Here is a 24,080-nt window from a genome sequence, read left to right on the forward strand (position 1 = left end):
ATGAAGTGAAAATTTGAATCTTTAAGCACATGTATAAAATAATCAATCCTTCATAAACAACTTATGCGCGTGATATTAAACTTATCATTACTATCGTAATTACGAACAGAGCTGCTTACAACCAGCCCAATTAATATTCGATCCAAGTTTGGTATTACGTAATGACCAGATCTAAGGGAACAAAGTAAAAAAAATAGTTTTAAAATTTATTTATTATCATTCTTAAATATCGTCAATTTTTTAAAATTTTAAAAACTTCAATAGGTATTTTGTGAGGAGTGAGTCTCTTATGAGACGATCTCACGAATATTTATCTGTGAGATGTGTCAAGCTTACCGATATTCACAATAAAAAGTAATACTCTTAGCATAAAAAGTAATATTTTTTCATGTATGATCCAAATAAGAGATTTGTCTCACAAAATACGACCAATGAGACCGTCTCACACAAGTTTTTGCCTTTTGTGAGATAATCTGCCCATATTTACAAATCTTTTATTAGTGACACAAATAGGAGATATGACTCACAAAATTGACTCGTTATACCGTCTCAAAAAATTATTTGTATAAAAACTTTAATAATTTAAGGTAAATTTTTGGTTTCTTTTATTGTTTGGTTGCAATCATTATTATTATTTACCTAAATCATGTATTTAATTATCAAAAAATTTAAGTTATTAACTTATTTCAAAATTAATAATTTCATATGTATTATTATATTTATTTAATATTATTCAAAATCTCACTTAATTATTTTATTGATCGCATTATTTTAACATTGTTCGTTGGAGACGCAGGGTCTGACCGTGCTGGTTCTTCACAAACGGCGGCGTTCTGATGGAGGACCCGAGGCAGTTTCCAACCCTAAAAATGTCCGAAGCCACCGTCCTGCCGTTCCCGCCTCATCTCCGAAGGCCAATACGCAGCCAGACGTACTTCAATCTCATCCAACTTATTTCTCACTTCCAGACCGACATTTATCAACTTAACGGTGATTTATTATTTCTCTCGGGCATTCAATTGTGTCACTTCGTTTTTCATATTGGACTTGTTTGATGTTTAGCGGATTGGAGTAAATCAGGGAAAAAGAAGAATTTGCTCTAGTTTTCGTCTGGATTTGTGTTCCTTCGATCGAAGACAAGTGATCGTTTTTTGGCGCTTTTTTAGACTAGGAGGAGTTTCGAAATTTTGCGATGAAACATATTACTTGCCCTGGTTTATTTAATGTCTCGTTTTTTTAAATTTTTTGTGCTTCTTGTTACCGAACGTGCGTTTATCTGTACATCAAACGGCTGAATTATTTCGAAAGGTGGGATATTTTTTCATGCTGCATGGACTAGCTTGGTGAAATTTTAGTAGCAATATGATTCCTGCTTTTTGTTGTGTGAAGGTTCTAGTAAAGATGATGGTTTAAGGCGAGGGAACGCTGAAAATATCCAAATTAATCACGGTGAGTTGAAGTCAGCTGGATTATTAGTTCTTAATGATATCTTAGTTCAAGGAACTGGAATCTATAAGAGCATAGCAATTGTTGGCTTTCAGGATGGAGATTTTGATGATGAACGAACAACAGTATCAGAATTGGGTTGTGCAAACTTAGTAACAGATGGAGGGGAGGTAGTCACACGATCAGATAGTATGAGTCGTGGGGATTTGTTGGCTGGTGAAAACCTGCATGTTGGTTGTGCGGTTCAGATTGCGAAAGAGAACAACTTTGCATTGGAGGTGAATACCTTTGAAGATTTTGAGCATCAAGTGCAGCTGAAAGAGATGGAATTGGAGAAGCTTGTATCTACATCAGGCGTGGATGAAGAGATTGAAGAAGGGGAAATATATGGAGAAGCTGGGGTCTGTGATATGTCAATTGATCCGTTATGTATTAATGCTGCATCATTGGGAAGGATATCCATACAGACTTCTGAGGACAACGGGTATAAACAAGACTTCACTTGTAAGAGTGAAGACCCGAGGTTTCCGCAACGTGATACTTGTGTGGACAAAGAAAATGATCGTGTGAAGGTGGAACATAAAGCATCGTCCAGGCCATCACTAGATATTCAGTCCCAAAGCTCTGGTGTTGATGATGGTATGGAGACTCAAGGATTTGATGCTATACCCAATTATTTGGAAAGTTTACCTCCGACTGAAATGATCCTCCAAAAGCATATTAATGACAATCCAATTTCTGCCATCACCAAAAAGGTATGATATGTTTGTTATGCATTTTCCTTTTTTTTTTTTGCATGATATAGTTTTTAGATTCTTGATGCAACAGTATAGTTGCATCTTTAAATCATTGTTGTATTATTGTGTATTCTCACCGGAGTAATCATAATTGTAATGCAAGATCATGGAACTTTTAGTGGGAACTGGGAAGAATTTTGTGGGCCTTACCCTTGGGGTAAATTTACACCACCAATTTAGTTTAAAATAACAATTTTTATACCATTGACCCAGTAAATTTTCCAGTCAATATAAGCAGTTTTTGGTGTTTGATTCCCAATAAAGATGGCTAGGGCAATGTTTAAAATCTTAAGCTGTAGGAATTTAGTGCTATTCATTTTTAGCATAAATTAGTAAATCGGCACTTTATTTCTCTGAAATTTAGACGATACTTGGGGTATGAATGCTTTTCTCGTGTAAACTTCTTGATATTGCAACAGGATATTACCAGATTTAAAATTCTTATATCTTATTTTGTGCAGTTTGTTTTGTGTCGGCTGACAGTTTGCTGTAGAGTAGGTCTGAAATTATTTAGAGGTGTTTACTATTTCATCCTGGTGATTGGACTCTTTAGATTCGGTTTTTTAATAACTCGACTTTACCTGTAGGAAATTCAAATTTTTGTCTCATTTTAATAGGGTGATGCTATAGTGGTATTTCCGCTTTTTACTCTTCTTAAATGTAGTTTTTTTGGGAGTTTCATAAAGAGTTAAGACTGCACCAATGAGGGCACATAGACAAACACCAGTCTCTTTTTTACTCTTCTTAAATGTAATTTTTTTCAGAGTTTCATAGAGAGTTAAGACTGCACCAATGAGGATTGAGGGCACAGAGACAAACACCAATCTCTTCTTTGTTCCTTCATCACAGCACTTGAATAAAACAAAGGAATGTAAACTTAGAGTGAGAGAAATAAAACTAGGTGCTGGAATGCAGGAAAGGGCAAGTTGTTCTCTTCATTCATCTTTGATGAGATTCCTGAAACTGTTGTCAAATGTGATTTGTTATAAGCAGTTGAGAATTTAAGAAAATAGAGAATTTCAGCACTGATGGACTTCAAATTATAAGCCATTATTGAGATGTAATATAAACTATTCGCTATCATCTCAAGGTCGATGACATTTGGAGACCCTAATACAGGAAGGAGATGGCAGAACAAATAAAAGAAAGAATGGTTCTTCAGCCAAGGAAAGAAATGCTGAGAAAAAGGTTTGTAAAAGGAATACATAAAAGCGAGAGAAATAAATGTGGTTTGCATATATTAGCTTAGCTTTAATAGGTGTTTCCTAATATGTAATTTAGCACGAAATGTTACTTGCAGAAAAGAAAACGATCAGAGAAGAACAGAAAGCTTGGTATTAAAAGATTAAAGCTGCAAACAGTTTCAAAGCCAAAAAAGATAGTGTATTGTCGTCACTATTTGCAAGGGAAGTGCCATGAGGTTGTATGTTATCCTCAATCTATGATATTGTTGCGCTTCGTAGGGGTCATATGTTAGTTATTATACATGCTCCCATACCTTCATTCCCATATTTAGGAAACTCACATGCACACAATAGACAAGAAAATAATTTCTCAAAACTGTCTCTTATATAGTTCATTTTGGTTTGTACAGGGTGAGAAGTGCAAATTCTCCCATGATACCACACCCTTGACAAAATCTAAGGTATGACTTTGCAACTGCTATGTTTTTGTAATATACATATCTGCATGTGGCTTTGCTTGACAAAGTCTTATATCATGCTGCTGGGGTTTAAGGGCATGTATCCTTATCTTTCAGAATGGTCAGTCTATGGGCAAGGTTGAAGTTAAATAAGAAAGTGTGATTGAAGGATGCATAAATTCAATGCTTTAATACTTTGAATTTCTGATGGGGAAAAACCAACATGTATTCAAAAAATCGGGTTTTAGAAATACTCACCTGAACCAAAATGTGGATTCATGGTTTGTAGAATATCTATTGTATGGATCAAGTCGTTCGAGCGATTGATGGTTTATATCTTTTAAAGAATGCCTATCTTATATCTTACAGCCGTGCGGTCATTTTGCCCGTAACTCTTGCATGAAAGGAGATGACTGCCCATATGACCATCGACTATCCAAGTATCCATGCAACAATTATACATCAACAGGATTTTGTCATAGAGGTGCTGACTGCCTATTTTCACACAAGGTAATATTTCCTTTTGTAAATTCTAGTTTGTTAAGGTGCCATCACTTGTCTCTTGCTTTCTACTACAGTAATTAGAAGTTTAGATGTGTTTTTACCGAGTTTTCAAACTAACATGGTCTCAGATACCGGAAAACCAGATTCTATCCATGACGCATGATGCCTTGATGTCTGAGTTGAAATCTGCGCAGTGTAAAGGGCCAGACAAAGCAGGCTCTTTCACAGCATCAATAGTCAGTAGGCCTGAAGTGAAGTTTTTACCCCAACTATACAACTCAAACTCCAGTAATTCCTCAGACATTCTCACATCCCATCAGAAAGACAATACTAAATTCTCCTCTCCAGGGAAATCCGGTAAGAGCACGGCAAAATTTGTTGCTAAGCCTTTTTCGAGGACCACTGCACATGCTCCTAAAGGAGTTTGCTTTCTTACCGATATCTTGCTTGGTCAAAACCATATGCTCAAACTGGATGAATCAGTTCAGAAATCCGGTGATGCTGTTGAGGTTGCCCATAAAACAAACCCGAAAGTACCAAGCAGCAGTAATAAGTTGAACAAGAAGTCTGAGGAGTTGACTTCAAGGAAACCCCGGGGAGTAAATTTCTTATCTTTTGCTCAATCCTCTCTAGATGATTCGAGTTTCTAGACATTCGGAAACTTCTTTTCAGATAGATGTAAAGAAGCTGGAAAGTTGGTTATGGCTGATTTGGCTGACGGAAAACAAACTTGTCCATTGCCCAAGAATGGTGAATTTTTTGAAGATCATGGTCCGACAAGCCGAAATGCGATAGATTTCTCATGGAACTTGAATGGCGAAGCAAATAGAACGCCTGCAACTATACCCTTGCGTAACAATTCTGCATCACAGGACAAAAATCAACCAGATGATTCATCCTTGGGGGAACGGCATGTCAATAAAGATGGCGCTTTTTTGTCATCAACTGAAGAGAAACCAACGACACCCTGTAAGCTTCCTGTTAAAATGCGCCTACTTCCCTTTGGTGGCTCTTGTGATCAATCAGCATCAGCTGGATACCCCCAAACTATATCCAGCTCTTTTAAGGCGTCGCTCTTGTCGAACACACCAAGTTTGGTGCAGAAGGCTGTCCAGTCAACATTAGCGTTCGCAGCAAAGTTTGAGTCTGAAATTAATTTAGGACACCATCTTCCATGACCAGAAAATCTCACATTGATCACTTAATTTCTTGAAGTTTGGGGTGACGTTCATACTCTGAAACTGGTTTTCATCAATCCCCAGGTTCGAATGTGGGATTGTGGAATCATCAGCAGATGACGTGTTCGAGCAATTTAATGTCGGAGGAAATGATGAAGTCTGGGGCAGGTTGGATGTTGGGCGTGTTTTTTTATGTAAGTTCGAGCTCGAATTTGATCAAGTGCGCTCAGGATCAGCATGAAGTTTTAAGCCATTATGAGGTCAAGTTTGATTTTGAAAAAATAGTTCATTTTTCCTGTTTGCTTTGTTACGTGAATCTAAAAATTAAATTATGCTGGAGTCTGGCTTGAGGTTGTTTTATTTAAAGGTTTTATTGATATATATTAAAATTCATATATATTCTATGTGAAAATGTGTTTTTTTCTGCACATATACATAAACAATTTGTTTTTTTTGACGGAAGGGTAAAGACCCATTTGAAGTTTGTTACGCTCAAACCGCAGACATATTATTTTTGAAAAAGTACATAAATTTTTATGATATGCGACTGGAGAAATATGATTGATATGAAAATAATAAGAAATCGTATATATTAATGATTTCCATTTTTTATGTTTTAAATTTGTCATAATTTTATTGACTCAAACATCGAAAAAAATATAAATTTTGAAAAAAAAAAATCAAAAGATAATTGATAAATATTGCGAGTCAATGCATGTCTGCATTCAACATCTATGTTTGTGAAGATTAAACATGAAAGAGATTTTAAATGTGAAAATTTTTAAATCTTCGTATCATCCTTACTTGAAATACAAATTAAAGGCTGTGTGGTTTCTCTCTCATTGCTGCCACCTGTGGACCGCGCTTTATCACTGTTGTATGCAGGAGTCATATAATCGGCGTGGTCACACAAGAAATATATATCGAAGTCGTGTGTATGGAGCCTGAAACACTAGCAGCAGAATATGGAGCCAAACCAAGAAAATGACGGAGTAATGGAGCACAACAACCAGGATGAGCCATTTATATTTCTTTCGGAAGATGCCGACGACGGGGAGGCTCGGGGGAAGGAGATGCCGAAGCCAATAGAAAGGATAGGAGAAATGGGGCCACCGCCATTTTTGACGAAGACGTTTGAGATAGTGAATGATCCCAATACTGATTCTATAATATCATGGACTAGTACGAGGGCTAGTTTTATTGTCTGGGATCCTCTCAAATTTTCTACTGATTTGCTCCCTAAACACTTCAAGCACAACAATTTCTCGAGCTTTGTTCGTCAATTAAACACTTATGTAAGCATCAGCGGGTTGATCATTTTGGTCTTTTTAGTCGGTCGTAACATTGCAGTTTCTACGGGTGATTCGTAACGTAGTTTCCTCCAAAAATATATTAAGCTGACTTATGCCGCATCCATATGTTTAATGCAATAATTTCTTGCTTGGAACAGATTCATTCTCGGGTTTCCATCTTTCTTGAAGTTAAGTGCCGATGGAAAGACTTTCGTGTATAATATTTGGGTAAAAAATAGGCAAATTGTTGTATTTTTCTTGGAGGACGATGATTTTTAAGACATATATCTCTGTTCTCGTTAAGATAATGAGTTGCATTTTAAGATGGTTTTATATTTATTTTGAGATAGCTAGTATCTGCATTCTTTATTTCTCGCCGCAGGATTCAGATTGATTTTGAGAGGGGAAAGTGAAGGAATGATCGATTCATGGATTTATCCATTATCAGCATTTTCTAGCACAGTGTCCATTCGTTTCCTCCAATTGTAGCTTTTTCTCTTTTCTTAGTGAACGCTTCGATAATTTATTATAGAAAAATTCATTTTGCTGTTCGCCGTCTTATGCACGACATCGGCCATGTAGATTATGTCAGGTTCAGTACTGTGTAAGGCTTCCGCTACCTTTTCCTTTTGTTTTGGATTGTTGTAAACCAAAGTGCTGCTTTTTTTTTTCTTTTTTCTTTTTTTTTTTGCATTGGATCATGTGTTTTTTGTATTTTTTTATTTCCGTTTTGCTTGACTGAAGAATATTCTATGTTCAGTGTGTTGTTTGTAAATGTTAAAATTGAATGGAACTTAATGAAACATGTAATTTGCAGAAATTTAGAAAGATTGATTCAGACAGATATGAATTTGCCAATGAAGATTTTCAGCAAGGGAAGAAGCATTTGCTAAAGAACATCAAAAGAAGAAAGTACGATCCTCAAATCAAACAAGGAGCTATGCATAACTCGTTGGATTCAACCAAGAATAGGATGGAGGCAGAGCTTGAGAAACTAAGGTCCGAACAAAATTCTACAAATGAAGAGATAATGATGCTACGGAAACGGCAAGAGAGTACACAACAACAGCTGGCTTCTCTTAAACACCGTCTCGACATCACCAAAATGAAGCAAAAAAGAATAATTGTTTTCTTGTTGGAGTCCCTAAAGGACCCAAAGTTTCTGCAGAACTTCATTGAGAAAATGAAGAAGAAAAGGGCACTAGAGGTCTTGAAGAAGAGGAGGTTAAATTCTTGTGACTCAGGTGATGGTAACTTATTCGAGGCCCTGAAAATCGTCGATGCTGATGATATCAATGATGTTAGTCTTGATGAAAAGACAGTATTATCTTCTGATGAGTCTGGCAGCTATTTATTGGATCATAAGGCCGAAGTTTCCTCCGAAACGAGTAACTTAGGGACGTGCCCTGAAAATTGCTTCTTTTGGGAGAAGCTCATGGAGGACGATATCATATATCAGAAGCAAGAAGAGATGGTAAAACCCACGAAGAAACAATCTGATCTTATTCTAGAGTTGGAGGATTTAATAGCCAAACCTCCCCTCCATGTCCAGCATCCATAGCATAGTTTCAAGGTTAAAAATCCTAATTTCGGCCTCCTCCATATGCTTTTTTCTATACTAAATGAAACATTCTATGATGTAGGAGGTGGAAATAGGAAAGGCCACCACGTACTGGTTGACGACTTATTTTCTTGTTTAGAAGAAAGAAGAATCAACAGTTGATGCATGGAAGCATAGGCCATAGCCCCAAGATTTCTAGTTTCTTGCTAATTTACCATTTGCGCTAAGAGGATGATATAAAGAAAGAAGCAATCATATTCATCCAAAAGCATCACAACTTTCATCAACGATACTTGTCCGCATCCAACTAAAAAAAGTTGATAACAGAGCTTTACTCGGGTATTTTCTTGAGTAATTCAAGCTCGAATTAATAACGATTTCTAAATTTTTTTTGTCAAAATATGTAATTTATAGAAAAAATAAAAATTAAATGATATTGAAAAGTAATAGCTCGATCCCATACGAATGATGTGGCCTAGTGACATCAAGTGGTACATCAAATATCTAAATTTCGAGATTTATATAAAACTCTCTATCTCAATTATAAAACAAGAAGAAATCGACCCATGCGAAACTCTTATTTCTAATACAGAAAACACAAAATTGAACTTAATGTAAACCTCTCCCTCTCAAAAATTTTTTTTTAAAAAAAATCAATCTCAATTATAATAATAATGAAGAGTTACTACTCGCATTTATTTATTTGGCATTTAAAGAAATACTTGTTTGCTGATAATTATGATTAAAAAAGCACCCCTTTTCTCTAATTTTCTAGTATTTTTACAAAATTAAATCACATGTATTTTGGGATCCAAAATAATATAAAAAAGACTTGTTTATAATATTCTATAACATTGGGAGTGCAATGCAAAAGAGGATAAGTCGGGGGATTCCGAAAGAACTTGCTGTTTTTCTCATAGATTATCCACTAAATGATGGAAATAATATATCATTTGTTTGAAAAATGGCGAGTCATGTTATGGTGTATTGCCATGGAAATGGAGCAATCTACAAATATTCCACTGGACAGCGTACAGTTGCGAGTGCATTGGAGAAGCCGCCGGCTACTGGGAGGTTGAGGTGGCCGGAGTTGGAGGAATTGGATAATGAGTTGAGCAAAGGAAATGAGAGGGCTGCTTTGAATATCGTCAAGCTTTTGAAGGACAAGCCTGGGGGCCTCCGCGGCTTCGGTTCCGCTCGCCAGGTGCATGCAATATCGCCTTTTATTTGATCTCTTAACACCCTTTAGTATGATGTTCGATTAATATTCCTCGTGAGTGACAAGTTGGGTGACCTGACCTACATTGTGAGTACTCTTGATCGGGTAGGATCAGCCGAAATGCCAGGGCCCTCCCTACCTGGCCACACACCTTTTCCACTCGGGCAGTATCATTCAACTCTGTTTTACTCGGCCAAGAGCATGAAATTGTTAATATTGTAACTTGAACTTTAACTCAACCTCAAAAGCTAGCTTAAGGGGAGAACCTAACTCAAACTCAAAAGCTATGTCAAGGGGAGAATTGTCCAAGCTCATATATACAACTCCCGGTTATTTATCCAACCGATTAGGGACAATTAACACATCCCTCTCACGCAGGAATGAATATCTAGAGCGTGAATTTTACAAATGACTCAATTATGGGCAGAACGGGTGGCCTAATTATAGGCAGTCCAACACATAACGGTGGAACCCGGGCTCTGATATCATGTTAAGATTGGAACTTGGACTTAACTCAACCTCAAAAGCTAGCACAACTCCCAGGTTATTTATCCAACCGATGTGGGACAATTAACAAACCCGAGCATGTAAAGTGCTTTGATATACTTCCCGGATTATTTCTTTATCCGGGTTCGCTTCCACCTGGTCTTCGCTTGGCTTGTCAGGTCCAACTCTAGACTGATCCTGCGTCTTCTCCCGAGTCCAAAGATGACCTGGTCCTTTCCAGGGCATCACCATGTGCGATTGTTGATTTTGATTATCGGGTAGAATTGTTTCCTTCCAATGTTTCATGGATATAAAACTAATCTATGGAGTACAATAAAGGTATGACAAACTGAACTTTTCATGCATGGAACCGTAAATTTATCTAGTGAAGTATGAATCTGAATTTAGTTCGAATTGTTAGATGAGAGTCGATGGCTTAGAATCTTTTTCATGATTTGATGGAAGCTTACTCAATTGAACCAACCAGGCTCTGTTCCGGAAACTGATCGGCATAGTCGCAAAAATCATTTTTTTGAAATGAGACGAGTTAATTTTCACCTTAACTTTGTTTTACTGTCTTAGCAGCGATTAGATAAAATAGTCAAGTTTTTATTTATGAAATGAATAATTATTCAGTAGAGTCTCCAAGGTCTAATATCTGAGGATTAAGATCTTAATCTAGTTATCATGATAAAGATCAAATTTCATGTTTGCATTCATGAATATTTGGCAACGAGGCACGTTTTTTAATTTGTCAAGTTACTGGACTTATCTTCCGAGTTTTGAATCTCTCCTTCCATCTCGAACATTTGCTTAATTTGATTAAATAGACTCATTGCAGATACCTCAAAGGCTCTACACTCTGGACGAATTAAAACTGAATGGAATCGAAACTGTCTCTCTGTTATCACCAGTCGATACCACATTGGGTTCTATAGAGAGAATTGTGCAGGCTGCTACTCTAGTGGGAGGAATAGCTGCTTGGAATGTATTTGAATTAAACTCTCAACAGATCCTTTTCTTATCTCTGAGCTTGTTATTTCTTTGGACTTTGGATGGGGTATGCTTACCTTTTTACGAATCACCTCACTTGTGACTCTGGCTCATACTGCAACATATACACATTACTTATGACTTTAACATTCACATAGATGTAACTCTGTTTTTAATATTTGAATTCACAGAACAACCTGCATTTCAAAATTTTGATGCAACACAGTAGGAAATTATGTTCATGGCATGGCGCGTGAGTTGGGTTTTAAATGGATATTTGTACCTAACCTTTTGAAGACTTACAATGTTTAGTTCTAAAAACAGGAGAAGTTTGTTGCATGAATGAAAAGCAACACAGATGGGTAAAATGTGAAACTTTCGATTTGTTAAGCTAAAGGTCAAGCTAATTTCTTGAAAGGGAAAAAAATCGCATGTTGCGAATAAGCACTTATTTTGTTCTACAATAGTGTAGTTTCTTTACAATTTGTGCCAAAGCCCAAAACCCTGGCAGTCTAGGGATCCTTTGCACGGGTATGAAGTTCATTCCAAATGGTTCTTGTTCTTATGAATAATAGTATGATTTATATTTCAGCCATTTTCATCAAGCAGTAATCAGCCTCGTCAAATATGTATAATTGTGCATTAGTTCTTTTTTTTTTCATATATAGATTTTATCCACTGGCATTCCTTTAGTATTGTGAAAAGTTGCTGGCATGACAAGTCCCAACGATGTGAGCTCATATATGTGAACCATGGGCATCCTTTGGTTTTCTATGTGGTTACTGGCATGTATGCATGTATCCTGTTTTATGAGGTCACTACCCCACACTTTTAAGGCCTTCATATGATTACTATCTGCTTCAAAGTGATTATGCATAGGTTTATCTCAATGGAGGGGTCAGTTTCTTGGTTCTTGATACCCTTGGCCATTTGTTCAGTCAAAAGTACCATAATAGGGTTGTTCAAGTAAGTTTTCTGTAGCTCTGTCCCTCTCTCTCTCTCTCTCTCTATATATATATATATATATATATATTTAAATAGATATATATTTATTAGTACAAGTGTTCTTGCATTACTGACAAACTAGATCTCAGGCCACCCCACTGTTCCTCGAAATATAATTAATATCGATTCTCTGTTGTATATCATAGCATGAGGCTGGCCATTTCTTAATTGCTTATTTGCTTGGAATTCTGCCAAGGGGGTATACATTAACCAGTTTGGAAGCTCTAAAGAAGGAAGGATCTCTTAACGTTCAAGCAGGGACTGCTTTTGTTGACTTTGAATTTCTTGAAGAAGTATGTTTTCTTCTGACATTTCTACCTTTGATTTGCTTTTCATGTGCTGCCACTTCTTTCGCAGAGATTGTAAATGGATCTAAGGATGACGAGATAGTGTGCTAGTTAATTCAGTTTTCGGCTTTTGTATTTCGCTTGTAAATGTCAAGGTTCCCATTCTTTGATCGATTTTTTTATGGGATTGTTGCTGCCTTCGCCGTTTTTATAATTTCAGAAAGCCTTCAAGGAAGAGCGACAAATTTCTTTTACTAATATTGCCATCGCTGTACCTTAATTTCCAATCCTATGGTGAAGGTATCCCATCAATCACTGGTAACTCAAGATTCTACAAATAATGTATTGACGAGTTATTGAATTTACCATATGGACTCTTTCTTCTGGACTTAAGTTTCTTTGGGCACTTCTTCTGGGAGAATCGTTGCACCCACCCTTAGGTAGTGCATGCATTTGATGCTTATCCTTCGCTTATGGGAGTAATTGTTTTTGTATTTCAGGTGAACAAAGGAAAAGTATCTGCCACAGTATGTATTGTTTATATTTTGCCGGTTAATGGTATTGTTTTTACTATTTGCCTATGTAACTCAAATAACTGTTGATAATCATCTTTTCAGACACTGGACAAGTTCTCGTGTATAGCACTAGCTGGCTTGGCAACTGAGTATCTTCTTTTTGGTTGTTCAGAAGGAGGTCTTGCGGATATTAACACGGTTCTGTGGCTCTCTGCTCATTTATGTTCATCAAAACGCTCTTCTTTCTTGACGTCCTTGATACTCATCTTGAATTATGTAAAAGTTAGATGTTTATACAAATATTCAAAAGTAAATCTACAGGGAGTCTATGAAATTTTTTTAGAACTCTATGAGATCTATGAAAGCCGCTAGAGATCTGTAACTACAGAAAATTCTATTATTTAAAAAAAAAGTCGATTTTTCTTGAAAGTAAATCCATTGGAAATAAAATTTATTTCGCCTCTATTTTTTGCGTTCATCAAACACATTCCAGTAGGGCAATGCCATTTTCTTGTTCCAGCGCATTCCTTATTGATGTCGAATGCCATATGCCAAGTTAGTATAATCAATCTTTTTGAGCGAAAATTGGAAATTGTTCAATGAAGGAGGTTGTACAGCTGTTTTATTGGCAAATGGTCTCTGCATTACTAACTGCAATTCTCATTCATGACATTTTTGGTCAACAGCTGGACAAGTTACTTAAAAGCTTAGGCTTTACGCAGAAGAAAACTGATGGTCAAGTGAGATGGGCAGTGCTGAACACTGTCCTCACGTTGCGTCGCCATGAAAAAGCTCGATCGGTGCTTGCAAATGCCATGTCTCAGGGAAGATCTGTGGGATATTGTATAGACATTATTGAGAAAAAAATAGATGATGATATTTGATTTATAGAAAATTCAGTTTCATGTATCTACTTGTTGTATTAGAAAGAATCCATGTATTGTTTGGTCCTATGTATCGTGGCTGTGGGTTGACAAATTGGTAGTGTATAAATTGTTTAATTTTGAATGGGAATATAGACGCCAAATGGTCAAAATCCTCTCAATTTAGTTTACATTGATCTTGTATATAAAATATTCTGATGATATGTAGTTTTTATGTAAAATCTAGATATTATATTAAATTAAAATTTTAGAAATGATTTTTTATAAAGATTTTTTAATATTTTTATTAAAATATAATAATTTAATTATTCTAAAATTTATGATTATTTTTAAAATTAGATAATATTGAACAAATGTTAAATTTAAATTTGGATATGCTATGAAGTTATAATAATAATAATATTATATTAAAAATTTTATAGGAGGAGGAGGATGAGTAATAGGTTTGAAACGACGGATGATTGGCAATACAAACTGCTAAAGTCAAAATCTTTGTTGTCTTCATTCGCAACACAATTTAACCATTCAATTTCGTTTTCATTTTCATTTTCCCTCGAACCCGTAATTTACAAAATCTCGAAGCTGTGTTAATCGATATTGCAGCTGAATTTGATGGATGTTTTGTGGCTGCTGGTGTGCCATGGCCTGTTGATAGCTTTAGTTTTAGTATCATTCTTCTGCGGGCAGTGGCCAATTTTCCAAGGCACCTTCATTCAGCGCATCTATTTTTTCATTACCTTCGGCGCCTATGATTATCTCCGGTAGTGTCCTTGGCGGGTTTTATTTTTATATTACATTATTTATGGGAAATTGTGTGATGATGCGCTTTTGCGTATGATGGTTTTTTGTTTTTGAGTTGATTTATTTTGATTGTTTTGGTGGAACAGTCGTTTTATCCATTTCGCGTGCGGGTCTTGCGGCAGCAATGCAATGCTATCCGTTGAGTATTATTGTTGGGATCGCCCTAACCCCATTTTACAGGTGATTTTGTGGTAACTTAATCCTTCAATGACGACGATCTGTTCTTTTTCGGGTTTTTCAGATTGGTATTTGATATTCAATTTTTCTAAGCTAACATGGCTTAACTTTAATTCGATTGCTGAACAAATTCGAACGTTTGAGACATCCCTGAACTAGTTTCGTTATTCACCTTACTTGTTTAAGCCGAACTGTACTCATGGCTTCAGCGAATCTTTCAAATTCAAGTTAGGCTATTAATATTGTCAGTATCCTTTTGAGTGATATCATGAGAACATTCTTTGTTTATTGGATAATTGCGTGTAGTGGGTGATCACGAGATTGAGTTGGCCCGTTCTTTCCAAAATTACATATTTGCGTTCACAAGTCTGACTTACCTGTTTATAACCTGTGTGCAGTTGATATATTTTCTAATAATTGGGGCAACTTATTATTTCATTGCAAATTCATCCTTCAGCTACTTTCCTGGGTATTACTTGAGTGGAGTGCACAGGTAATAATGGTATGTGCTTGTTATTTATGTACTAATGAATCTATAATTTTCGCTTCTGTGTAAAAGTATTTATAATTTCAGGTACACGAGCTTCTTGGCAGTTGGTGTGGGTATTCTCCTATTTCTATTGACTAGCTTTTCTGATCCAGGGACAGTGAGTTCTGCTAATGTCTCTCAGTATATTTCTGCTTATCCTTATGACAACATTATCTTCTCAGAGAAAGAATGCTCTACCTGCAAGATTCCAAAGTAAGTTTATTGTTCTAGCTATTGAATGTCATGAACTTGTCCCAAAAATTTGCTGATTAAACACTGGGATACAAATTATTTTGTTGTTACTTACTCAGGCCTGCTAGGTCGAAGCACTGCAGCATATGCAATCATTGTGTTGCTAGGTTCGACCATCATTGTGGTTGGATGGTTTGTTCACTACCTTTTTCTTGCATGTATAGTTAACTTTGAAATGTGCAATTCTCTGAAACTCGCCCCTTCCCTAAATATTTTCATTTTTGTCATTTTTCAGAATACTTGCATTGGAGAGAGGAACACTGGATACTTTATGGCTTTTATTCTATGGTAAGTAATAATCATTAAGAAGTTTCCTTGTATGAACAGCACAATTATATTCAGTTTTTGCTGCAGCGTCCTTGCATTTATGCCACTATGAATGTCCACACTTTCCCTTCGATTTTTTTTAATATTTTAGGATGTGCAGCACTTTCCATTTGTCTGTTTTCCTTGGATCAGATATCTTGTGCATTGTCAGAAAGAAAGAAACAATGATGTCATGTGGAGCTGCTGATTTGTATTAAATCACATCTACACGTGTAGAACATCATCGTAACAGTTTTTGGATGATCAAATTATTGGACTTTTTTCAGTTCAACTTTGGCTCTGCGGCTCTGCCTTAAGAGTAATTCTCAATGTGTATTGATAAGGCCAAATCTTACAAAGATTTTAGGGATTTGATTTGATAATATTTGTCCTTATCTAGACTTTTTATCCCTAATCATATGCTTAATTGAATTAATAATTGTAGATTTAAATAAAAGAGGAAAAATGATTAAATTTGGAAATAAAATAAATCTACAAGACTTCAAAGAAAGAAAATACCAAAGGAAAAGAAATAAAATATTCTTATATTTTATTATCTTGATATTATTGAAGTTTTGATAAAGATTGAGTCTCATATTTGAAAATAAAATCTACAATCTTATTTACAAGGGTTAAGTTTGAGATGAGCTTAAAAAGAAATTGGAGGATTAGGCCCATGAAGAATTATAAAAAGTAGAGTACGTGAGCAGAAGAGGGGAGGCGCAAAACAAAAGAAAAAAACCAGCGCGGAAGGGAGAGAAGAGAGGAGAGAAGAGAGGAGAGAAGCGTATAGAGGGAAGAGACGGAAGAAGGCATCGCAGAAGGAAAGGGAAGGAAAAGAACAGAACGTACAGGAAGAAATAAGCGCAGAAGACCGCGGAAGAAAGGAACAGAAGCTACTGTGACAAAAGCTGGAGGAATTCCTCACACACGCCTAAATCACAGAGAATTCCTCTTATTTATTTCTTTCTTTTGTTTTCTTCTATGAACTTAAATATGACTTTTCACTTCTATTTTGAATTCATGGAATAATTTTCTTTAGGCTAAGACCACGATAGGGCCAAACAATATTTTGTTTGATATTTGGTTTATTTTCAATATATTATTTTTCTTGATTTTAATTATTGATTGATGTTAGTTTAATATTTCTTGTTAATAGCCTGATCAACTATTTACATGTCTGTTGATTAATCACGAATCGGAAGATGATTGATTAAATATAGCAACAAAGACGTCATCAACACATGGTTAAACCGACTAGAAATAGTATTCGGTTTCAGTGTGCGGTTTTAGGTGAAAACTGAAATTCCACGAAGATTTAATGCATTTAAATCTAATTAAATTCAATTAGAAATAATTGGACTGTTAGACTTAAATAGGTTTATTAACTCGAGGAATCGTTTAATAAATAAACTTGGGGATTTCACCGTGATTGTCAAGAATTAAATAATTAATTGAATTTAAACACGTGTCAACATAGTAGAATTTGGTACCGTTGTGTGTCTTAGTTATTTATTTGAATTTGAATCCCTCATTTGATATCTGAATCCGTCGTTTTAATTGATATTATTTTATTTAATATTTTGGATTAATAATCCACATATCATCTTTTTATTTATTTTGTCTAGCTTAAGTTAAGTGATAAATATTCTAGTAATTAAATATTAGTCTCTGTGGGATCGATATTTGGACTCATCATCCATTTACTATAACTTGACCTAGTCCGCTTGCTAGATTTATTCTCAACCGAAATCGTCGGTCATGTATGCGGGCATTTCCTCATCTGTATATATGGACTGGTTGCACTCGCATTGATTCTCGCTGGAAGGCTGAAGGAGCTGAAAGTTATCTATATCTTAACAGGTATTATTGGTGCCTTCCCAAATTTGTCTTCCTCAGTTGAAGATGTATGTATAGTGGCTGAAATGATCTCTCTCTTTCACTCGGTGCTGCAGCTTATTATGGCATTGGAAATTCTTTTAGAAGTTTGGCTCCACATGTTGTACAGGTTAGTGTATTGCTTTTGATTCTTAGCGCAGAACATTACGTTTTATGGGTTTCCTAGAGTGATCCATGCCAACCTCCAAAAATTCACCAACGAACTAAGTTTTTTGTCCAACCTTTTATTTATTTATATCATTATTTCAAATATGATTATTAATATCAGCAGTTCGCTGAAAATTGTGATTGTCAGTGACCATTTTCTTTGATATTAACTTGTTTTGATACTGGCTATAGACATGTGGAAATGCCGAAAATAGTATACTTCTCCTGAAACACAAAATTAACGTGAATTTAAATATGCATCAGGTGGGGTCAAAAGTTGCACGACTGACTTTTATTTGAAGCGCACCGCCACATTACCAGGAACTAAATGGAGAGCTTTTTGTCCATTATCTTTTTTGATTATTTCTAAATTGTTAATTTTTGGGAATGACCGCCCTTTCCTGAAAGATAGATGGATGTACGCCATGTAGAAACTTGATTCATAACTATTGTATCTTGGTTTTGTTTGGTCAAGTGTGCTCATCTTGTAATGGCTTCTGACATTAGGTCTCTTTCCTTTGATAGTGGTTGCTGAGCTCCTACAACACGCAAATACTTGTTATGATGTTTCTGGCCATAGTTTCGCTGCTGTTAGCTGGTTTCTTCATGTATCATGTGAAACTGTGTCTCACAAATACTACCACAAATGAGGTAGAACTCTTTCACGTTTCTTTTAGATATAATTGGCTATTAGACTTTGCAGTGTGCAATAAATGGATGCAACCCCTATTTTTTGTACATTAGGAACATTCTGGCAATTTCATGTGGATTATATTTAGAATCTTGATTGAATTAATGCAGCTGCCGAATATCGCTTGTTGTTCGTGTCTACTTGCACCGAAAAAGTTTTAGGATTCTTGTGCCTCCCTCTTTTTGTCCAGACCTGCGAAACCCTCCCCGGTATTAACAATTGCGTCCACGGGTTTTCAGAAATGTTACCATTTTAAAAAAAATTATTTCCTGCCTGCTAACTTTCTTTCAAAAAAATCATTGACTAGAAATACTTTTTACACGAAAAGATTCTAATTATTATTCTTTTTCCTCTTTTCCTTTTCCTCTTTTCCTTTTCCTTTTCCGTCCCCTCCTCCAAGCCAGTGCTGCAGCTGCTGGTTTTGGGAGAGAGGGCCGGGTTTGAGTTTGTGAGAGGTACAAGAAAGAAGAATTTAAACAAAGAAAGAGGAGGCAGAAAAATTGTAATTACAGCATAGTTTTTCAAAGAGACGGTGGAAGGGAGACTAGAATGATAACTTTAGACTCATATGTGTAACATTTTTAAACCTCGGGGGAGGTGAATGCAATAATAAGTTTAGTTTCGCCAGTTTCAATAAATACCATAAAAACTAATTCCAATCGTAGTTGGGAAGCAAAAAATTGGAAAATGGAAGTGATGAATGCTGTTAAACGGCAGAGTTTCAAATGGCAAGATCACCTGCATTGGCAGAGGAAGGTAAATGAGGCCAAGGCTAGTGCAGAAGCTTTAAAAGCTAGTTTAGGTGGATTAAATCAAGAGAGGAAGCCTCAAGAGAGTAAATGGATAGCATTCTTTAGAAGATCACGTTTAGAAGACCTTGAAGTTGTTAAAAATAACATATATGAGAGAGGATTTCTCAACAATATCGGTGAAGTTCTCTATCCCCTTTCAACTAGGCGGTCGTTTGGGCTTAACAAGTCAAAATCAGGATAAGGTGACGTTTACAGTTCCTTCATTTATTATCTTGACTCGTGCTAGATGGCATGGCATTATGAAGAGTGATTTGAATTTTAATTCGTGGTGGTTCAGAAAGATGATCAGGCCCTGAGTTACATGGTTTAAATTATTCGTCCCATATGTATACTGCAAGAGACGTGCTTACGTTCATTCTTGCAACAGAAGCTGTGTGTTTATATTTCTCTTATGTTAATCTTCGAGGATTTCTGGACAATTGTTGACACTGACCATGATTTTTCAGATTCACTCTATAGCCTTGTTTATTCCTGTATTGAATTTTTTAAACGACTACAGACACAAAAGGAGAGACATCTCCATGTCTTTGTTATCCATAAAATTCTCCACTTTTATTTGATATATGCGCTTCTTGTATGCTCTGGGGCAGAGCTGGTTAGAGACGATTATTTTTCCTCATCTGATTTTTTTTAAAAAAAAATTAATTTAATATGTTCAAAATATAATTTTTTTTACCTATCAAATCCACTTTGATAATCCCATCTCGCTTCCCCTCATTTTGATATTTGGGAAATCTTGTTGTGTATCGGCGAAGGTTACTTCATATAGGTCATTAATAATACAAACTAGTGTCTGCCAGAAGCGAGAAAAGTGGTTGCTTACCTCAAATGAAAACTGAAGTTACAAAATTTATCCCCTAAAATTCCACAAGGAACGCTAAAAGATGCATCAATCAAGGTAAACTTTAATTTCAATACCATTGTCAATGAGGGACTGAACTACTCTGATCTTCCCTTAAAACTTGTCACTCTCCCTAGGAGTATACGATGCTGTGTATACATCAACTTCTCTTGCTCTATCAGCCAAATTCCGTCCTATAGCCAAGCACACAGGTATCTCTGATCGCGATTTAAGCACAGCCTTGATATCACTCGAATTTGTACCGGACACAGCAACTTGACTGCACGTTATCCTGTGGGTAACTGAAGCAGATACGATGCGTTTTAAAATGAAGACATCCAGGGTAAATGGCTCCATAAAAGCAACAGTACGTTGCTTGAAAGATATGTGCTTGGTTGGATTCATGGACTTCTTCCCCTTTTGGTAAGTATATGGCAGGTTATTATCATCGAGAAAATCTTCAACAACAAAGAAGCTTCTGCGAGGGAAGGCTGTGACAAATGGGATAAACAAATTTTTTTGGCCCCCGTCATCTCATTGTCATGAAAAAATGTTAAACGGACACGTTGTTCATGGATGAACATTTGATGCATCTGAGCGAAGGGAGGAAAATCACACTCCATGAAAATTTACACTATTCTATCTAGTTCCTGAAATTCTGATGATAATTAATAAACCATAATGTTACCTGACCACTGTGAAAAGCATTCAATTGTGCACACATGATAAAGGCCAAATTCCACCTCTTCCCTTTGTATGATCACATAACTTGCGGCATATAAGTCTCAGCATCATAAAACATTACAAAAAAAAAAAAAAAAAAAAAGATTTTCTAACCGTCCAGAAAGTCACCGCAATCCATTTGCGACGGTTTTTCAAAAACCGTCTTCAAAAACCGTCGCTAATTGGCTAATTAACGACGGTTTAGTTAACCAATTAGCGACGGTTTAGAGCCCAACCGTCGCTAAGTCTACAATTTTTTTAATTTATTAAAAAAATATTTATTTTGTTAAATTATTTGTACACATTTATAAATAATCTCCTCTACTCATCTAAAATAATATTTTTAAACTTGTAAATAATATAAACCATTTTATTTTCAAACAACAATATTAAATTATGTCATAAAATACAAAAAACAAATAGTTCACAAGTGTCAATAAATACATATGAAAATATAATAAAAGAACTAAGGAGACCGAGTCTCATCATCATCGTATGCGTCGTTACTACCGCCATCACCGCCGTCGTGACCAAAGTCTTGTGATGGTGGTATGTACTCAGACGAGTACATCAGGCCCTTGCCCGAACATCGACGATGTGATGATCCAGTTGCATATGGCTCATCAAGATGTGATGACCCTGCTAAAGCGCGTCCTCTGCTAGATGAGCCTCGACCATACAGAACTCGTCGGGATGTACGTGGGTGCGGATGCAGTTGTGGCTGCGGTAATCCAGCGACGAGTTGACATACCTGGTCCTCCAGAATCGTCATCCTATCCTTCAACGAGGCATTCTCATGCTGGGTCGCCTTTAGAGTGGTCTGTGTCGCCTCTAGGTCGATACGGAGATGTTCATTAACTCTTTTCTGTGTCTCCCACTCCTCTCGCATCCTCTCCATATCCTGCGACCCTCTGCTCGAACTGCTTGAACCTCCACGTGGACGTGGAGCCATCTTATCCGGATAGAATGTGGAGGCCATGGAACCGCATCCATACATCCGTCCCTTTTTCGGTCCACCGACGACCATGCTGAACATGTTGTTCACTTCTTCTAAACTAGGCCGACTAGGAATCGTCCCATCGTCGAGAGGTGTCAAAGACTCGTTGATGTTAATCTGCATAGCTTGCTGTTTCAGAAAAAAAAAGATGTTATTTAAAAACAATATTTCGCAACAAATTTTAAATTTATTTAATTATAATTAAACATAATACTTACATCGACAAGTCGTGAACGCTTGTCGACAAACGATCTGTCGTCGTGTCGACGTGTCTGAACATATAACTCCCACGACTCGTGGGAGTTATATGTTCAGACACGTCGACACGACTAGGGGTGGGTGCGGGTCGGGTTTTCGGGTATCCGAAATTTCGGGTACCCGACAAGTCGGGTAGTAAATTTTACAACCCGATCATGTCGTCAGGTACCCGAAATTATCGGGTATTTCTGTCGGGTATCCGGAAAAAAAATTAATTTTTTTTTTGAAAAAATATATTTTTTTTTTTCACATTTCACAAAAAATCACGTCATTATATCGATTTATGACTAGTCATTATATCATATTATGACTAGTAAATTAAAAAAACACATGTATTTTTCACATTGCACAAAATATCATGTCATTATATCATATTATGACTAGTAAATTAAAAAAACACATGTATTTTCACATTTCACAAAATATCATGTCATTATATCATTTTATGATTAGTCATTTATCATTATATTGGGTTATAACTAACCACAAAAAATACATGTATTTTTTAAATGAATAGACGAATAGACCCATAATTTTTTTTTAAAAAAAATTCGGGTACCCAATACCCGATCGGGTATTGATAAAATACCCTAATCCGAATCCGAAAATTATTTTCGGGTACCCAACAAACCTGTTTTTTTTTTTTTAAATACCCGACCCAATCGGGTTTTACCCGATACCTGTAAATAAACGCCCACCCCTACCCACGACGTAGGATCTCTACCATGTTGTTCTAGCAGCATTATTAGTTCGATTTTATGTAATTAGAGACGATAAAATCATATATTTTCATAATAACCACAATGTTTAATAATGAAATATTAACATGCTTACCAATTTCTGGCTATGTTCGCTGCAAGTCTTTGAGCCAGCAACGTGCTTTGTAGTCCCAGACCCAGTCTCAGGTCCTGCTGGCTCGCTATTCCTGTTTTCCTCGTTGTACATCCTAGAATTTTTGTCTGGAGCTTTAGATTTCGCCTTAGCATAGAATATTAAGTTATTTCACTGGTCCACCCATTACCCAAATTCACAACCTTCTACCAAAAAAATAAACAAAATTGCAACCTTTTGTTGTGAATCACTGAATTCAAGCACAACAATAAGCATCAAATTCTTGAGCTAAAATGGATTGATAAAACGAAAATGACTTTTCCAGTAATCAAGGCACATCTAATAAAAGCAGAATAAAAAAACGCCTCAAGCATTGATTCGAACAGGTTGCGTGTATTCAAATTTTACTCTCCGTTTGCTCCAAAGCTCGCTATCCCCCATCATGTGAACTTCCTTTAAACGAACCTGTAACACAAAACTAGCAAAGTGCGCCGAAAAAGAGGTTTACCTGTGGTTGATCAATGTACCAATTCTCCCTCCTCTCTGTGAAGGAAAGAGATGAATAGTAGTAGTGCTCGTGGAAATGCAAATCGTTCTAGTTCACATTTTTTTGAAGTCTTCGAGACTCGGCCCATTATCAATCCAGATTTATGAACTTATTCACAGTGATACACTATTTTTTTTTAAAGAAAAGTTTTTTTTATAAAAAAACCCCTCATATTATATCGAATTAAATTAATTATTTTTAAAAAACTTTAATTAGATACAACTAAAAAAAAAAAAAAACCCTCATATTATATCCAATTAAATTATTTATCTTTAAAATGTTTTAATGTGAGACTTTTCACCTTTTACACGAGTTCGTGTACGTCTCTCACATAGACGACACTTCACCCAAGTTAGATGAATTTATGGTAATTTAATTTTTTTTATTAAATGAAAAGAGGTAGTTTGATTCAAAAAACCTTAGTATCAAAAAATAATTGAAAAGGCAAAAAAATAAAAAA

The 24,080-nt window shown here is 36.0% G+C and overlaps 4 protein-coding genes and 1 pseudogene across 12 annotated transcripts; 4 read left to right on the forward strand and 1 right to left on the reverse strand.

The window, feature by feature from the left end:
- Positions 1-785: 785 nt before the first annotated feature.
- On the forward strand, positions 786-5,948 carry LOC142545636 (uncharacterized; annotated as a pseudogene).
- On the forward strand, positions 5,695-8,703 carry LOC142545634 (heat stress transcription factor A-7a-like). 2 transcript variants are annotated; one of them, XM_075652920.1, is made up of 4 exons: positions 5,695-5,827; positions 6,453-6,862; positions 7,677-8,432; positions 8,503-8,691. In XM_075652920.1, exons 2-3 carry the CDS (start codon positions 6,533-6,535, stop codon positions 8,418-8,420), a joined length of 1,074 nt encoding a protein of 357 aa, XP_075509035.1. In that variant the 5' UTR covers positions 5,695-5,827; positions 6,453-6,532; the 3' UTR covers positions 8,421-8,432; positions 8,503-8,691. The 2 variants fall into 2 exon arrangements, with proteins under 2 accessions (XP_075509035.1, XP_075509034.1); XM_075652919.1 differs by having other exon boundaries at positions 7,677-8,703.
- A 573-nt stretch (positions 8,704-9,276) lies between these two features.
- Positions 9,277-13,937, forward strand: LOC142545637 (uncharacterized). The gene is made up of 7 exons (XM_075652923.1): positions 9,277-9,624; positions 10,967-11,185; positions 11,998-12,084; positions 12,270-12,416; positions 12,911-12,937; positions 13,028-13,123; positions 13,612-13,937. Exons 1-7 carry the CDS (start codon positions 9,385-9,387, stop codon positions 13,807-13,809), a joined length of 1,014 nt encoding a protein of 337 aa, XP_075509038.1. The 5' UTR covers positions 9,277-9,384; the 3' UTR covers positions 13,810-13,937.
- Positions 13,938-14,240: 303 nt separating this feature from the next.
- Positions 14,241-19,891, forward strand: LOC142545638 (putative protein S-acyltransferase 17). Of its 5 annotated transcripts, none has more exons than XM_075652925.1 (11): positions 14,241-14,570; positions 14,697-14,790; positions 15,186-15,280; positions 15,362-15,529; positions 15,628-15,700; positions 15,804-15,855; positions 17,645-17,737; positions 17,830-17,882; positions 18,446-18,571; positions 19,329-19,605; positions 19,701-19,891. In XM_075652925.1, the coding sequence occupies exons 1-10, from the start codon at positions 14,422-14,424 to the stop codon at positions 19,602-19,604; spliced, it is 1,179 nt and encodes a 392-aa protein (XP_075509040.1). In that variant the 5' UTR covers positions 14,241-14,421; the 3' UTR covers position 19,605; positions 19,701-19,891. The 5 variants fall into 5 exon arrangements, with proteins under 5 accessions (XP_075509040.1, XP_075509041.1, XP_075509039.1 ...); XM_075652926.1 differs by having other exon boundaries at positions 15,362-15,390; positions 15,499-15,529; positions 19,329-19,891; XM_075652924.1 differs by having other exon boundaries at positions 19,329-19,891.
- Positions 19,892-21,426: 1,535 nt separating this feature from the next.
- LOC142545640 (uncharacterized) lies at positions 21,427-23,763 on the reverse strand. 4 transcript variants are annotated; one of them, XM_075652933.1, is made up of 3 exons: positions 23,582-23,763; positions 23,077-23,188; positions 21,427-22,113 (listed from the first exon to the last, which is right to left on the reverse strand). In XM_075652933.1, exons 2-3 carry the CDS (start codon positions 23,185-23,187, stop codon positions 21,454-21,456), a joined length of 771 nt encoding a protein of 256 aa, XP_075509048.1. In that variant the 5' UTR covers position 23,188; positions 23,582-23,763; the 3' UTR covers positions 21,427-21,453. The 4 variants fall into 4 exon arrangements, with proteins under 4 accessions (XP_075509048.1, XP_075509046.1, XP_075509047.1 ...); XM_075652931.1 differs by having other exon boundaries at positions 23,077-23,276; XM_075652932.1 differs by having other exon boundaries at positions 23,077-23,279.
- Positions 23,764-24,080: the final 317 nt, after the last annotated feature.

Source organism: Primulina tabacum, chromosome 5 (assembly GCF_025594145.1).
Source record: "Primulina tabacum isolate GXHZ01 chromosome 5, ASM2559414v2, whole genome shotgun sequence".
NCBI lineage: Eukaryota > Viridiplantae > Streptophyta > Magnoliopsida > Lamiales > Gesneriaceae > Primulina > Primulina tabacum.